The sequence below is a fragment of the Notolabrus celidotus genome, chromosome 16 (assembly GCF_009762535.1).
Source record: "Notolabrus celidotus isolate fNotCel1 chromosome 16, fNotCel1.pri, whole genome shotgun sequence".
NCBI classification, from domain to species: Eukaryota; Metazoa; Chordata; class Actinopteri; order Labriformes; family Labridae; genus Notolabrus; species Notolabrus celidotus.
The window spans coordinates 28,784,834-28,802,350 of record NC_048287.1 but is presented as its reverse complement, the minus strand read 5'-3'; the positions used below and the strand labels follow the sequence as shown (position 1 = coordinate 28,802,350).

At 40.1% G+C, this 17,517-nt stretch overlaps 1 protein-coding gene across 5 annotated transcripts; it reads right to left on the bottom strand.

Annotated features, from left to right (window-relative positions):
- Positions 1 to 1,984: 1,984 nt before the first annotated feature.
- znf384a (zinc finger protein 384 a) lies at positions 1,985 to 17,089 on the bottom strand. 5 transcript variants are annotated; one of them, XM_034705731.1, is made up of 11 exons: positions 16,933 to 17,089; positions 13,126 to 13,193; positions 12,231 to 12,540; positions 10,509 to 10,631; positions 8,864 to 9,027; positions 8,667 to 8,743; positions 8,319 to 8,543; positions 6,763 to 6,930; positions 6,072 to 6,150; positions 5,658 to 5,816; positions 1,985 to 5,200 (listed from the first exon to the last, which is right to left on the bottom strand). In XM_034705731.1, the coding sequence occupies exons 2-11, from the start codon at positions 13,186 to 13,188 to the stop codon at positions 4,796 to 4,798; spliced, it is 1,773 nt and encodes a 590-aa protein (XP_034561622.1). In that variant the 5' UTR covers positions 13,189 to 13,193; positions 16,933 to 17,089; the 3' UTR covers positions 1,985 to 4,795. The 5 variants fall into 5 exon arrangements, with proteins under 5 accessions (XP_034561622.1, XP_034561621.1, XP_034561620.1 ...); XM_034705730.1 differs by having other exon boundaries at positions 16,945 to 17,089; XM_034705729.1 differs by lacking the exon at positions 16,933 to 17,089 and adding an exon at positions 16,273 to 16,772.
- Between the last annotated feature and the right edge of the window lie 428 nt (positions 17,090 to 17,517).

Below are 17,517 nucleotides of genomic sequence, written 5' to 3'. Positions count from 1 at the left end.
AATAGCAATGGGGGCAAAATATGATATAATAAAATAAAATAAAATAAAATAAAATAAAATAAAATAAAATAAAATAAAATAAAGTAAAAATAAAATAAAATAAAATATGGCAACTATTACAGATATATACACACTATGTACACTTCTATCTTATAAATAGATAAGGTAAGTTATTGCACGATAAAAATTGCACCAGGTTATTTAAAAGCAAACATACACAGTATGTTGCACGGGCGGGATAAACGCTGTTAAATCCAATTTTTAAAAAGTATGCTGCAAATAAATGCACGCAATCAGTGTATGGCTAAGTCATAGAGCGAATTACATGTTGTGTAATTAAAGTTGAACAACTGCCTTTACTTTATTCACACATAACAAAAATGTTTCAATACAAATTAGGTGCTGTAATAAAGTATCACACCCTTTACCATTGTCCGTATGCAAACTGACCTTATAAAACTGATCTTATATTTTATAATGTAACTATATGAAAGAAGGCCTTGGTCAGTTCTGAAGCCAGAAACAAAAAGCAGATTGACAGCAAAATACTAAAATACAGAAGCCCTAAAAGGACATGATTTAATACATTATATTTTCTCTGTTTTCTCAAGATAATGAGTTCAAATTCACTTATTTTCTCAAAATTGCAACTTAGTTTGTTTGTTATCTCAAGAAAACAAGCTGTGTTTTCTTGGAAAACGAGAAAAATAATATATTTTTTTTAGCGGCCCGCGAGCCACATGCGGCCCGAAAGCAACCCTCGAGTGGCCCGAAAGCACTGACAAGTACTGCTCTTTTATTGTGTTTCTGCCCTTTTGGATGTGGCAATACGTTAATAAACATCCAGTGTGTTTGTTATCTTATCTATTTGTTTTTCTTTTAAATGGTTAACTTTGCTCACTGTCTGCTAAAAATGTCCGGCCCAGCTCATGTCCTCAGTCTGAAAGTCCTGCCCGACCAAATATTTAATTGAATAGCCCTGTTATAGGGCTATTCGTACTAATCATAAAAGGAGCAGATATATACATATGGTAACCAAGTAACTTCAGGTAATTTGAAAGGCCTGTTAACATTAAATTGTTTGTTTGTTTGTTTGTTTGTTTTTTTCCCAAACATTGTTAAGAACATTTTGCTTCAGTAAAGAATACATATTTATTGTGTCATGAGACATTTATCTTACAGGTTGAAGATCAAAACCACAAAAAACAGGCCTCGTTCTGTGGATAAAACGAGATAAATGATCCCATTATCACAAGAAAAATAAGTCCTGATCTAGAGATAACAAGCTTTTTTTTCTCCAGATTCAATTAGAGATTAAATTAACTCATTATCTCAAGAAGACAGAGAAAATAAATGTATTTAATCATGTCCTTTTAGGGCTTCTGTACTAAAATACTTTGCTTGAGATTATTTAATATGCGTCAACCACATTTTCAGGAACTTTCGGTTTGTGTCGATTTTGGCGCCCCTGGTGGACAAAACAGGAGCTTTGCAGATCTTGGCCTGAACATGAGTAGTCAAATGAATCACTGATTGTGCATTTCTGTCATGGAAAATTCAGAAAAGTAGCAGCAGTTTCAGATATGAAACTAAATAAATAGTGCTTTTTGTATCACAAGGCATCAGTATATATTTTTGTCTGTTTGTCTTTGAGATGTAAGCTGCTTAAATATTTGAGCGCAATGTCACAGCAAATGATCTGAAGGTTCTTTGTGTTTATAAGGTAGTAAATCACTTTTTTCTTTAGAGGTGGAACTCACTTTGTTTGGGAGAGACAACATCTCACTTTGGGCAGATTGATCAATTCTAAGCCCGGCCAAATTCTTACTTGTATCAATGGTTTTGAAGTTTGAGCGCTCAATAAAAGTAACTTGTAAACTTAACTCTGCAGGGATTTAAAATATCTAACTCAGAAAAAATCACAGTCATACATTCTTATCACTTCCATAAAACCAGCATGTTACTTTAAAAAAATCAGACAATGTTGTGATTTTTTATCATAGTCTGTTTTGGAACTTTATTCTCCTTTAGGGAAGAAACAGTCTGTTCAGATGAGAAAGAGGTGTAACTGTGCGTACAGTATGCAAGAGTGTAGCATCAGAGGGCAGATGATGAATGTATTATTATCAGGAGCATCAGTAATAACATTAACGAGAGTATTGAGAATGGGTTATTTTTCATAAAAAGACACAATGAAATACAAGGAGGAGTATACATGAAGACTATGAGCCAGTAGAACAGGCTGCTTCAACATTTTCAATGGGTAGAGATAGCTTATGCACAAAGCATGGCTGCTGTGTCCCAGGTCATCCCACATCACAGTTTTGATATCAAACCATTGAGATATGCTTCATTTGAAGCAGTTTGTGCTGGTTTTCAAGTTGGTGTAGATCTCTTCTGCACTGTCTAATGAGCCAAATAGGATATAAAACTATGGATCCATTCGCTTATCATTAAATTAAAGTCATTGGCACGTCACTTCATATTATTATCTTTAACATTTGCCGACAAATGTATCAACCAACCACTGCATATATTTATTTTGTTAAAGGATTAGATTGTTTTTCATTTAAACATCTGGAAAATTCCAGTTAGAAATTTATCAAATCATATTTTAGAGTTTTTTTGTGACTTCATGATTGGATTTGATCCATATATGATCCACCCTCATATAAACCGCAGGCCGCCGTAATCAAACAAACAAAATAAGTGTTTTGCCAGACTTTGTGATATCAACAAAAACCAAATCTCTGATTCACTCCCTTCTTTGAGAATACACAGAGTAACCAAACCATTGCAGGTTACATCATAATCCAAATGCATGTGAAGAGATTATCTCTACACTCTTTTTCATTGTCCATTTGTGCAGGGCAGCTGACACTGAGCAGCATCTACAGTCTTTGTGTTTCTGTTAGTGACTCCCAACAAAACAAAGTTAATTTGGCCGAATCTCTTCAGGTCTTATCATAATCAGAATAAATATCACAGAGTGCAACATGTGTTTGGTTTGAAGAGCAGGACGTGATGCACATGGCGTCATACATCACAGAGAGAAAACAAACCCCTCTGAAGACGGTCTGAGACTAAACGTCTCTAAAGGTGACCTGAGACACAGCCCGTGATTTGATACACGTTAAATTGAGTTCCTTTAAGTTTCCATATATGCTTTACATGAGACAACTTCCCTTTTAAGGATGAAAAAGTATTTTCTATCTATTTTATGTACAGCATACTGCAATACAATAATGCCTCAGATTGATAATAATGTGGATAACATTTGCAATACAGTAATAATGAAAGTAGTAATAATATGTATGAAAAGTTCTTTTAAAAAAAGATTGATAACAGTACCTGTCAGCCATTTTTATCACACAATCATTATTCCCCCAACAAACCGCCCTGAAAACGACGAGCCGGGCTCTGTTCTTATTGGAGGAGAGTAAACGATCTTTCTTTGAGTTAAAACACAAAAAAAAGTGAAAAAAAAAAATCACTCTGTTTGGCCTTTTTTCTCTCTGTTCCCTTCACATTCATGCGTTCACTTTGCGCTCTCTCTGAGTTTGTTCACACGTTCCTCTGTTGGTAGAAAAATACATACATATGATATATAAAAAAAAGTACAATGATGACAAACATAGGCGTGAAGAACAAGCTTCATCAAGTGCTTTCTTTAAACCCCTCCCACCCCACCTTCCCCTTTTTTCTCCTGTTTCCACCTCGCTCTCTGCAGATCCCCTCACGTCTAGTGCATTCTTTTCTTTGCGCTCCAATAAAGAATCAGCTCCTCCGTTCCCCACTGTCTGAGGGTAAGTGGGTGTCAATGAGGACATCATGATTTGTGTAATGCACACTTAAAGATTCAGGTCCAGGTTGTAGCCTAATCCCAAAATACATTGCATCCTCCTCTTCCTGCTGAGCGTCTCCTTTTTCTGTCTTTTCTCAGGCTCTAACTTCGCCTTTCTCCTCGGCACGTTGACGGTGTCATTCAGAAGCTGTTCACGTGTGTTTGCTCAGTCACTCCTCATATCTTGAAGCAATACTTCGTCCTGTCCTTCCCCCAGTTGCTTTTACGTAACTCCTCAGTCTTTATCATTGATTCCTCGTCATGTTCTCTCCCCCTTGTTTTGGCTTGAACTAAAGAGAATGTTCAGATTAATGTGATCTGAATATCTTCAAAATGACACCATTCTCCAGATAATTTACGAGCGGAGAATAGTGTAATTTCTTTGAACTTTACAGATATTTTACACCTTCATCCTCCAGTGATTCCCATTAACAAACAATGCAATAAAAAGAGACATATGTGAGACTCTTGATGTCCAGAGAGGAACTGCTGGTCAGACTACAGGTTTTCTTGAGAAATTCAGGTATGAATATAACGTCACTCATGATTATATAAAAGCTAAAACTGATCCCAGATTAGGTTTTTGAAGGTTTTGGCTTCATGCTGAAGAATTAGCTACTCACATCAGTGATCAAGACCAGAAATGTACTGAGAGATACTTGGCACATGTGGGCTCAGGAATCAAGAAGTAGGCTGTAAAATATCTGCTTTGAAACGAGTCATTTAGAGTTACACTCAGCATTAAAGCTCCTGAAAAGTGAAGAAAAAAAACCTGCTGCTGGGTGAGTTTCAGTTTTCCTCGTGTGGAGGTATTTAAAAAAGAGGTTTGGATAACTTTTCTCTCTTCAGGTGACCAGAATAATGAGTGCACTTGAATGACTCGTTCATATGGAGCTTTTTTACACTTCGGACATGGTTAGTACTCCCTCAAACAGAGTAGGGAAACGCAGCCTATGAGTTCATGTGCTCCACCTGTATGGCTGATGTGGAGACAGTGAGGCAGAGGTCTTTGTGGGTCACTGGCAGCTCCCCCACCGTGACTGGTTTGTACTGGATCTCGCTGGCAGCCACTGTCTTGTACTGGTGGAGGTCAAACGGACACTGAACCAAAGCTTCTGTGGGCTGCTGTGGGGGCTGGTAGCTGCCTGGGAGTCCGGGGTTAGGGTTCTGGTTGTTGTTGGGGTTGTTCTGATTTTGGAGCTGACCCGCTCTTCCCCCGGCACCGCCTCCTCTCCCTCGGCCGCGGCCTCTGCCTCTGCCCGGCGTGAGGCCCTGCGCCTGCTGAGCGGCGACTGTTGCTGCCACCGTTAGCGGGTCAGGGTTGTGCTTCCTCATGTGTTTCATTAGATACGTCTCCTGGGAGTCAGAGAGAGAAAGAGAGAGGGAGAGAGAGAGAGAGGGAGAGAGAGAGAGAGAGAGAGAGAGGAGAGAGAGAGAGGAGAGAGAGGAGAGAGAGAGGAGAGAGAGAGAGAGAGAGAGAGAGAGAGAGAGGAGAGAGAGAGGAGAGAGAGAGAGAGAGAGAGATGTGAGTTATCTGGATGATGAAAAAAAGGTTGTGTAGAATGTATCTGTCAGTGTCTGATAGCAGATTGGTTCCCTCTCTAACGTTGACATCTTTATTTTATTAAATTGAAATAATGGAGAGAAAATGTAAATGTTGTGTTTGTTTTCTTCTGCAGCGGTACATAGAAAAGTCCTTTTTGTCTTTAAATTAAAACATGCTTTAATAATATTAATATAATATGTAATATTAAGAGTCAGTGCACAGTGTAAACATATGACTGGTGCTTGATTGACACGTTAGAGGGCCTACCGAGGTGTAGGATCTGTTACAGAGGCCGCAGGAGAACAGCTTGGCATGTTTGACGGTGTGTGTGGACAGGTGCACCTCCAGGCTGGCAGCATCCGTGTATCCACGGTTACAGTTGTGGCACTTGAACGGCTTGTCTTTGTTGTGCTGCCGACGGTGAGACTGTGGGGAGGAGAGGATTTGGATGAAGGACGTTTTGCAAAAATACAGCGCTTCAAATCTGATGATGAGTATAATATGTCAGAGGAGCCACAAAACAAAAATAAGACAAAATAAATCAACTTTTTTAACATGACTTGAATAACACGTTAAGTCATGCTTATGTTTTAGCCAACGGACATTGGTAGGAAGTCAAAGTCTTAATGTATGAAATGACACTGATTCGTTAACAAGTATAAAACCTGTGCATGTATTCACCTGCAGGTTGGACAGCTGAGTGAAAGCTTTTTCACAGCCGGGATGGTTACACTTGTACGGTCGGTCACCTGTGTGAATCCTGAAAAACACAACAGTGGATGAAGAGGATTAGTCCAAAGTCAAGTCACCCATTTCTCCTTGAACTACTGTTTCAAAGTGACCAGGTCAGGTTTTTGGAGCTGGAAGTAACAGTACTTTGACGATAGAAAAGATGTGGTTTCTGGGCCTCCTTGACAGATCAGGTTGGCAGCAAACTCCTAAAGTCTAACCATTGTACCAAGTTGATGATCTGCTGAAGGAGACTTGAAGCTAACTATCAAGACATTAGACTTCCGGCGCTGGAGAGGTCAGCATCCGATCGCAGCAGCTCTGAACCCCTTTACCTTTTTACTTTATTTAAACTTTATTTTTTGCCCTTTTTTAATGATAAAAAAGTTGTGTTTGTGTTTTGTTAAACATTTGTAACATTTGTATACATCTTCAATTTTTATTCTATCCTTATTTATCTTAACTTATTGAAACTTATTGTCGATTGTACTTATGTCTGGGTTGCTGCAACAACCGAACACAATCATAATGCCAGAACTCACCGCACACCTGCTCCCAATCATGCACAGAGACCCAGCCATTACAACCCACCCAACCCAGCCCAGCCCAGCCCAGCCCACCCCAGCCCAGCCCAGCCCAGTACCGTGTGTGCTGCTGTAGGTGACTGAGCTGCCTGAATGTTTTCTGGCAGTAGGAGCAGGCGTAGGGCTTGGCCCCGGTGTGGATGCGGATGTGCTGGGACAGGTAGCTGGAGTTGGCAAACGACTTGGAGCAGTGGGGACACTTGTGGGGCTTGGCCTCAGTGTGGTTTCTAACACGGGACACGGGATCAGAGGGGTGAGGAGGTGGAGAGAGAGAGAGAGAGAAACAGAGAGAGAAACAGCGAGAGATTTTTAAGCTACAGCATGACCAAACTTCAAGATGAACTGAAGACCAAATCATGCGTCAGAGTTAAGAAGATCTACAATCAATAGCGTTGATCATAGATCATTCGTGTGCTCTTTGTGCTGTGTCTGAGTTGTGAAAACACAGAACAAAAACATACAGCAAGCACAGTCACGCTTTTCTCTCTTTCTCTCTCTTGCAGTCTCTCCCTCTTGGTGTGCCCTGCTTTGAGTGGACTGAGTGTGTCTATGGCTGCCTGGCTCTGCTGCAGTCAGATTGTAATGTAAATTTAAGACGAGCTGCAGGCCAGCAGAGCGCATCTTCCTGTTTAAAATTAATGCCCTGAAGCAAGCAAAGAAAACCAAGTGCATGGCAAAAAGGGGAAATGAGAACATAAATAAGGTGAATGACAGAGTGAAACATAAAGTTCATGATGGCATGAAAAGGGGACAGGTGCTTTCATCACTTAGTAATAAAAGCACAAGTTAAACTATTATCTATGTCTGACCAGCGGCTCCGCTGTTTTAGTGATATGATAATGAGGGTTTATAAAGCATGCAGGAAGACTGAGTGCAGTAACAGAAGGTCAAAGAGCAGAGGGGGGAATGTATGAAGTGAGTACATTATTCTACAAACACCATCTTTTTAAAAACATAATCAGAGCTGCTGCCTCCAAAATGCAGATTTGACTTTAATTACATTTCTTCTGCTGTTTTTTTTTTTCATCTGAAAACGAGGCGCATGACAAGTGGCTTCTATGACAGGTGGTGCGAACCGAAGAGGGTGTTTTGGAGGAGCTGTGTGAAAGTTGAGGTGAAGCCAAAGACAACAGAAAAACGTAGATACATGCAGGACCATGCTGAGCTTGTGATGGTAACAGGAGGAGAGGGTTAGCACCGGTCACCTTCTAAATGAAGGTATCAAACACTGTGGCATGCATCTATCCAGACATTCATATGTTTTGTGACAACTTCTGAAAGATTAAAGCAAGTGTCAAATTAAAGAAGTGTGCTTTGCTCATGAGGAACTAATATGTATTGATTAAAAACATTGTTCTTAAAACCACCAAAGAAAAACTCAGGATTTCATTCTAATGAAGTGTTTCACCTTCGAAGGTCATGATAAACTCTGCAGAAAGAGCTTTCCTCTTTTAACAATCTCCAAATAACTTCTTACCCCTCCCATCTAAACACAAGCCCACACACATGCTTTCCCAACAGAGACCCCATGAATGAGCAAGCTCACACACACACACACACACATACACACACACACACATCCACAGGGTAAGTCACAGAGCACTCAGCGCTGTACCGTGTGTGCTGCTGTAGGTGACTGAGCTGCCTGAATGTTTTCTGGCAGTAGGTGCAGGAGTAGGGCTTGGCCCCGCTGTGGATGCGGATGTGCTGGGAAAGGTAGCTGGAGTTGGCAAACGACTTGGAGCAGTGAGGGCACTTGTGGGGCTTGGCCTCGGTGTGGGACTTGGCATGGATCTGCATGTCGGACTTGCTGAAGAACGTCACTGCACACATTCGACACCTTGGGAAGAGACGAGGGAGAGAGAGAGAGAGAGAGAGAGGAAATTGTTATGACCCAGAAAGCAGGCAAGCGGATTTAAATGATGTACATATAAAATAATCAAACATGTTCTGTTCTGATCACCTGTAGGATTTGGGACCTTCTTTGCTGGGATGATCGTCCTCATCATTGGATAGATCATAAGGATCAGCAGAGTGATGCTGTGACACAAAAACATCTTTATATTTTAGTTATAAAAAAGGCTTGTGTGCTGAAAGTTGATATTCAGTTAAATTAATATTTTAATCAAAGAAAAAAAAAGGAATATAAGAGCTCCTCACCTGACCACCAGCTGCGAGGTGAGCCAATATTAACGCATCACTTCCTGGAGGAAGGACCCCACCCACTCCTGCCATTCTTCCCATCATCTGTTTGTTCTTCCTGCCCCGCTTTGATGGCGTCGGCATGACAACTGCAGGTGGGATATTAATGTCATCCTTCTTGTCTAAAAGAGGAGAATAAAAATCACAAGACAGAGAAAAAAAAGGGCGAGTCAGAAGGTGTGGTTAGAGGACAGCATCTAATAATCACCTATCACATGATAGTCCTGATAGTGGGGGATATCTGTGGGTCAAGCCTTGATTTACTTTCATCCAAATATATCTAGAGAAATATATTACATCAAACTGAACTCTTGGGGCGCTGGTGTCCTAGCGGTCTAAGCGCTCCACATACAGAGGCTACAGCCCTCATCGCAGGGGTCGCCAGTTTGATTCCTGGCCGGTCGACTATTTCATGCATGTTTTCCCCCGCTCTCTACTCCCCACATTTCCTGTATCTCTTCAGCTGTCCTATCAAATAAAGGCAAAAAGGCCAAAAATATAACTTAAAAAAAAAAAAACAGAGTCCTGTCCCGCCTGCCTTTCATCCACAGCTGTCTCACAGCTGTCTGTCAAACAGTGATCATATATTCCTATGATGAGCACATGTCTCTCTTCAGCTGTCCTGTCAATAAAGGCCCAAAAAAAGTCCCAAAATATAATTAAAAAAAAGAAAGAAAAATAAATGATCATTACACTTTGCTTTAACACAGGGGTGTCCAAACTTTTTCAAAGAGGGCCACATATGATGTTGTCAGAATAACTCAGGGCCATTGGCTCCTACTGAGACTTAGGAATCATAAGTTTTCTATCAAATCTCTATTTAATAACAATTATTTAAAAAAATTTCTCAATAAAACAGTAACTAAGAAGTCCTCAGTGTTCCATAAGCCACGTAAACATTAGCAAACTTTATCTTCTTCTGGAGGAAAATGTTTTTCATTGGGGTCGGGCAATGTGGGAAAAATATTGTCTCATTATTTTCCTATGGCAGGATCACGATCTGGATTTCACCACACTTCTTTTTCATGTTGTTTTTAAGACTTATCTGACCAGCAGACAACATTTTAAGAACAAAATAATTATTTTCCTGCATTCCAAACTACTTTTATGCACCAAATTTAGCCTTTTCTGCACAATTTCCTAATTTTGATCTTGTCTTGTGTCCTCTGTTGTGTCTTCTGAACTTTTAGTGTTCATCAAGAACATTTCCACATCATGATAAAAACATTAATTTGAAAACCTGTCAGCTTTAAGATTTCCTGTGTTTCTTCTTTATTGCCGTCTTGCAGAATTCCCAGTGCTTTGGCTTTAGACAGGTAGTCCATATGAAGCTTTTTGAGACGTTTCTGGATTGACTTTAATTTTTGTTTGTGCACTTGAAAGAAACTGCAAATGTACAGATGATTCAGAATGTGATTAATTTCTGTGCTATAAATAACACATTTTAAGATGGAAGCTTGGGGGCATAAATAAATGGACCTTGGGCCGCAATTGGCCCCCGGGCCGTACTTTGGACACGCCTGCTTTAACAGTTTGAATGTAGTGATCTGCAGTTCACAGATGTTTAAAAGTGTTGAAAAGACTTGAAGTATCCGTGTTTTACCTGTATTCGAGGGGTGCAGTGCAGACACAATCATGGTGGTGGCAGTGTGGGGTCCCGTTACAAACGACTGTGTGGAGGCAGTGGGCAGCAGCGTGCCTTGAGGGGTGGTGATTACTAACCCCGCTGAGAGACAAACACAAACTTTCATCTCAGTGTCCATTCCATCAAAACAAAACATTTCAAACAAATTCTTCAGGCTAACATTCCTGGTGAGATTAATTTAAAACTTGTCCACTGACTAAATGACCTGCCAATAACTAAAGCCACAACAACACATGTGTAAAGATCAAGACCACATCACTAACACTACTAATGGATTCATACTTTTTACACCTTCTTGCAGTGGGCTGCTGAAAGACTACACTACAACAGATAACAAGAAAAAGGGATGAAACTTCTCATTTCTTAATTGACCAATCCACTGATGGATGAACTTTTAGAATTTTTGGGTCAATAAATTAAAAAAATGTGACAAATTCTCATATCATCCTGTCCAAAGCAGTTCTGTTAAAGGTGACATATTACGCTCTTTTTCATCAAAATGTCCCCAAAACATGTCTTTAAAGTTTATGCTCAAAAAAACACTTTGAAATCAGATTTTGGCATGTCTGAAAAACCCTCTTCTTCAGCCCTGCTCAGAACAGGCTGTTTTCTCTCAGACCACGCCCCCTCAGGGAGTGGGTGTGGCCTCTGCTGTCCAGCACGTTGATCTAATGTTTACATGTTGGCTGAATATACACGGCTGCTCACAGACCCGCGTTACTTCAACCCTCTGAATCTGATCCAGAATCTGATCCTGACGGAGAGGCGCCTGCAGCAGGACCTTTCTGAACCATTGGTCACAGATTTAGTGTTTCTTGTTGTTTTATTTGTCAGTATGTCGACGTGTGTCTTGGTCGCTACGAACATGTAGCTATGTGACTATGCTAACTAGCGCTAGCACTTTTCCATGAAAAATAAAAATCATCCACTAGATCTTCAAATCTGCAGACGTGGGGAGTAAAACCAACCTTTGTGTTTATTAAGACAGCCTACAACTAGCATGCCTCCCTCCTAAGCTCCTTGTTAGCACACATGTGTGCAGGGAATGAAAAACGGAGGAGGGGTTGAGTTGTATTTCATACAGTCTATGGGCTGAACAAGCTCCGAGCTCTGACTTCCTGTTACAGACCGGATGTCGTTGTGACGTATGAAAAACACTGAAAACTGAAACGACTCGTTTCAGCACACATTTACAGAAAGGTGGAGAAATCAGAACAGGGGCAGAATGGATTTGTTTCATTTTCGGGGGGTTTGTAGACAGGGACACATATTTCAGGGAGAGAACCATTAAAAAGTTGATTTTGCATGATATGTCACCTTTAAATTATCATTTTTTGATGAATCAGCAACAAAACCCTAAAATAGTTCAGTAAGAGGCATATATGACAAAAAAACAGCAGATTCTTACATTTTCCATTAAAGTTGTCTAAATGTTTGCTGAAAAATGACTGAAATTATTAATGGATAGTCAAAATGTTTACTAAAATATTTTCTTTTGACCGTCTAATCAGTGAATCTCAGGTGACAGCAGCTCATGGAAGCTTTAGTTCAACAAAGATTGATTATTTCAAGTTGTCTGTCCATCTTAAAGTTGCAAATAAACAATAAGACCGGGCAGAACTGACAAAAGACGTGAAGAGCGTCGTGAAGTGGAAGATAAAGAAATGACAGTCCACTCACCCGCAGTCATGATCCCCGTGGAGGGAACAGGCACAACGGTGATGTTCTGCGAGGTGTGCGTCTGGTGCAGTTGTCCCCCGACTACACTTAGTGTGCCGCCGTTGTTCCCAACTCCTCCTCCACCTCCTTCCTGTTTGGGGACCAGCCGCAGCCCGGTCCCTCCATCCACCGAGCCGGGGATGGCGAGCACGGCCGTCGGGTAGTGGGGGGAGGAGGTGGAAGACGCCGAGGAGTGAGGAAAGGAGGGCACATTGGCCTTCTCTTGACCCAGCTGCTCCTTCGCCTTGTTCAGGAACATGGCGTTCTCGATCTAGACGGGGACGAGTGGAGGGATGGGATGGTGGCAGGAGGGAGGAAAAGAGGAAGGGTGATGAAATTAGGGTGAGGTTGGAATATTGGGAGATTTACAAGGACAGCGGGGGTGAGGAAGATGATTGGTTTTATGATCAATGAGGAAGACGGTAGGCAGGTGAATGAGGGAGAAGGGAAGGTGTTGTAAATTGGAATGCAAAGGAGGAGAATTAGGGAAGAGATTGGTAGAAAGGGAGTGATTTGAGTTGACGGAGGGTTAGATCCATGTGGGGAGAAAAAGAAGATGATGGGAGAGAACGAAGGCATGGTGAGATGCAAGAAGTAAACACAAAAGTAAGAGAGTGGGGTTGAAGAGATGAGAGAGGAGAGGGACAGGAGTGATCACGTGATCAAGTCAACCCTTCCTGTTTCAGAAAATGTAGTTTTCAAACAGTCAACGTAAACATGTTAAAGGTGAAATGGTGTTAGGATTAAAATATCTCCATAAATAATAAAACAATCATTCCTGCTGGTTATCTTTTGCACATACTTCCAATAAACCAAGTGTATTTCAAGACAATTCCAACAATAAGGGTGTCTCTACCTGTCCTTGTACAGTGGGGACGGGAGACCAAAAGTACGACGAGTTGAAATGGGAGTCGTCCATTATTTCTGTAATTAAAAAGCAACACACTTAGTAAACACCCGTCCTCCTCCTCCTCGTCACTGTGCTCGTCTTTCACATGAAACAAGACCATGCACGGCTGCATTTCAATCATCTAAGTTTGTTTCCTTTCCATGCATCCTCTCCTCCATCGGCTGACACACCGAACACGTCACGTTAAAGATCAGCGCTAAGTACTCAAAGTGACAAGGATCATTTCGTTGTGTTTACTTATGCAGTGCCAGTTTGCTGATTTGTGGGATCCCATTCCAAAAGTGTGACATGTTTGTTATCAGTGTGAGTGGCTTCAGGGAAATACTTGCAGGGTTGTTTAATTATATTTAATGAGATTTACAGTGGAGAGGATGTGAAAGGAATCACTTAAAGATGTTCAATCCTTCGAGGGATGGAAATAAATCTACAGGACGACAGAAGAGACAAGAGTTAAGAAAACACTCATCTTTGAGGCTTTTGATTATGTCCCTAACCTCCCCCCTACAAGGTGCTGCTTTTAAACATTACACCCTCTTGTAGTCTAGTGTCAAAGTTTGTGATCTCTGTGAAAAGTGATGGAACAACAATAACATAAAGGCGTCTGTTTATTATTATTATCAAACCTCTAATCTTCTGTTTCCTGATCCTCTCACACTAACACATTTTCAGTTGCACAAAAAAGGAAGTTTCATACTTCCATTTTTCTATTTCTGCATGAATCTGCGCTTTGTTTTCCACAGACTTCTACTTTTTTTGACCAGTTATTAAAAAAAGTCTGCCTTCATTGTGCTAAGATCATGAACGCCATGCATAAACACATCGCTGATTTACGATAAAAGCATGCATTTTACTGCACTTAGCATGCGTTTGTGTGTAAAGCTCTTTAAGAAAGCAGAGGCCCATGAAAAATAAACGTCAACACAACACAATAATGAAGTACATTAACTCCAAAGGTGAGATCACAATATGCAAAACATCTGCAGAGGGTAAAAGGGCTGCAAGATTTGTCTCAATGTGAGCATTTGCAATGAACACATCAGGAAAGTCTAAATCTGAATTTATCACAATTAATGAGAAACATATAAGTAAACAACAACAATGTTCTGTCACTCAGCATGGTTAACTTTGAACTTTTACACCTTCTTAATGTAGCCAGATGGTGTTAAAGCTTGCTATCAGCTGCACTGAGGCTGACTGGTGCTCATCTAGAGGTGACATTAAATGTTCTTGGGATTTATTTTGGATTCAGGAGGGATTTGTTGGAATCACAGGTTTCATGTAGCAGGTGGCAATCATAAAAACTGTGAGTTATAACTTCAATGTGATGTTTCTGAGCTGAACAAGCAATACAACCTCCAATTTTAAGACTTGAGCCCAGATTTTCTATTTATTCACGTGATTTTATACTTTTTATTGATTAACTGTTCTCTGATATGCTTTTTAAATGGAACCTTTAGCACTTTTATCATTTCATCATGTCTATTAATTTGACCTTTTTAAATGTTAGATTACTTTTAGGATATTTTTGTTTGTTTTGCAGATTAAGAAGTTTGTTCTGTCTGACCTCTACGGTGGCCCTGAAGTGCAAATCACAACGGCAAATCAGGAAACACAACTGCATTGTGACCTGGAAGGAAAAGTTTTTGCCATTGTGTTTTCTGAATTGTTGTTGTGTTTTTTCAATTCTGTTGTGTTTTCTGAATTGTTGTTGTGTGTTTTCAATTCTGTTGTGTTTTCTGAGTTGCCGTTGTGTTTTCTAAATTGCAGTTGTGTTTTCTGAATTGCCGTTGTGTTTTCTGAATTGCCGTTGTGTTTTCTAAATTGCCGTAGTGTTTTCTGAATTGCTGTAGTGTTTTCTGAATTGTCGTAGTGTTTTCTAAATTGCTGTAGTGTTTTCTGATTTGCTGTAGTGTTTTCTAAATTGCTGTAGTGTTTTCTGAATTGCTGTAGTGTTTTCTAAATTGCTGTAGTGTTTTCTGAATTGTCGTAGTGTTTTCTAAATTGCTGTAGTGTTTTCTAAATTGCTGTAGTGTTTTCTGAATTGTCGTAGTGTTTTCTAAATTGCTGTAGTGTTTTCTAAATTGCTGTAGTGTTTTCTGAATTGCTGTAGTGTTTTCTGATTTGCCGTTGTTTTCTGATTTGCTGTAGTGTTTTCTAAATTGCCGTAGTGTTTTCTGAATTGCCGTTGTTTTCTGATTTGCTGTAGTGTTTTCTAAATTGCCGTAGTGTTTTCTAATATTCCGTGGTGTTTTCTAATTTGCCGTTGTGTTTTCTGAATTGCCGTTGTGTTTTCTGATTTGCTGTTGTGTTTTCTAAATTGCAGTTGTGTTTTCTGATTTGCTGTAGTGTTTTCTAATATTCCGTGGTGTTTTCTAATTTGCCGTTGTGTTTTCTGAATTGCCGTTGTGTTTTCTGATTTGCTGTTGTGTTTTCTAAATTGCAGTTGTGTTTTCTGATTTGCTGTAGTGTTTTCTAATATTCCGTAGTTTTTTCCTAATTTGCCGTTGTGTTTTCTAAATTGCCGTTGTGTTTTCTAAATTGCCGTTGTGTTTTCTAAATTGCCGTTGTGTTTTCTAAATTGCTGTTGTGTTTCCTGAATTGCCGTTGTTTTCTGATTTGCTGTAGTGTTTCTCATATTCCGAAGTTTTTTTCTAATTTGCCGTTGTGTTTTCTAATTTGCCGTAGTGTTTTCTCATATTCTGAGTGTTTTCTAATTTGCCGTTGTGTTTTCTCATATTCCGTAGTGTTTTCTGATTTGGAGTTCTGATTTGCGCTTCAGGGCCACCGTAGACATCTGTCTTCTAACTCTGTATTGACCTAACATCTCACTGGCTGCAAAACAAGTTTACCTATGGGTACAAATAAAGTAACCTGAACCTGAACTCTTTGATTTTGTTTATACCACTATCACAACATCAAACAGTGTTATCTGACATCACATATATATATATTCTCATATCTTGCAGGCCTTATTGTGTAATTCAAGGCATGTTTTACGTTGTTTTTCATGAGCCCCCCCTCTCCCCTCTGCAGATGCACAATCCATACATAATTCAAATGACAACTTTAAAGAAGAAATCATTAATTTCTCACATGCTGTTGCTGTCTGAAAACTTGTAGGATGTTAAAAAGTGCAAAAACAAAGTCAACGTTTCAGAGCCCCGAGAGCCATTTTTGACAAGCTGCCTCCAACACTGTGGCTCTGCTAACAGCAAACTCCCAGCAGCAGCAGCAGGGATTGATAACACCTTTAAAATGCTAATGTTGAAGATAACATTTAAAGCAGGAAGTCCTTTCGAAGCACTGCATGTGTCACATCGCACCTGAACAGCTGTCAATAGCTTTACGAGCTGTCGGGGTTGTAAACAAACATGGCTAGTTAGCTTGTTAGAGGGGAGACGAGGGGAGCCAGCTCACTAGCCTCCATTAATTTCTCCTTTTGTTCGCTGGCTCGCTTTAAGCTACAAGGAGGCCTCTGTGTTCATCTGCTTAACTAGCATGTCGCTCTGTAAACACAAACAGCCTCTCTGCCTCCATTCCTCTCTCCCTGCTCATCTCTCCGTGAGAAAATAAAAAAACAGAAAAAAACTCCAATAAAAAAAAAAAAAAAAAAAAACGAAGGCAGAAAAAAAAAACGTCGACGCCGCTGCCTCTGCACGAGACGCAGCTTCATGCAGACTTCCGGCGGTTGTGGCGACAGTTGCTCCCAGACAAACTGAAAATATCAGATCGGTAACGACCAACAACAACTACCGTGTTCATTACCGGGCAAATCGACTCCCCGGCAACCCCCCCGGAGCCTCCTCGGGTCGGGACAGTTGGGAAACTTTGTCCAAATCCGCCCCTCAAACCCCTCAGATGTTCCTTTTTTCTGCCTTTTTTTCTTTTTTTCCCCTCCAGCTCTCTTTCAGCAGAGTCAAACTACACCACTACACCAGAGCATTTCCGGTCCATTTTTCAAAATAAAACCACATTTTAGTTAAAGATAAGATAAGATAAGATGTACTTTATTTGTCCACCGTTGGGGGAAATTCTTTTGTTACAGCAGCTTACAACACGGGACAGGGGAACATATGGAAGCCCGTTTCCGCCAGTTTAAAAAAAAAAATTGAAAATTAAAAAGATTTTTTTTAATTTTTTTTTTAGGAAAAGTTTAAAAAAAAAAAAATAAAAAAAATAAATGAAGTCATAATAATGAGATACTAAGTCATAATTATGAGATAGGCCTTCATAGACTTTCAGTTGCAAAAGTTTGGCAAGCAACACAGCTACAGTTGGATGCACCAAATATGTTGGATGGCCAGAATAATTACAGACAGAGAAACTGTGTGTCAATTG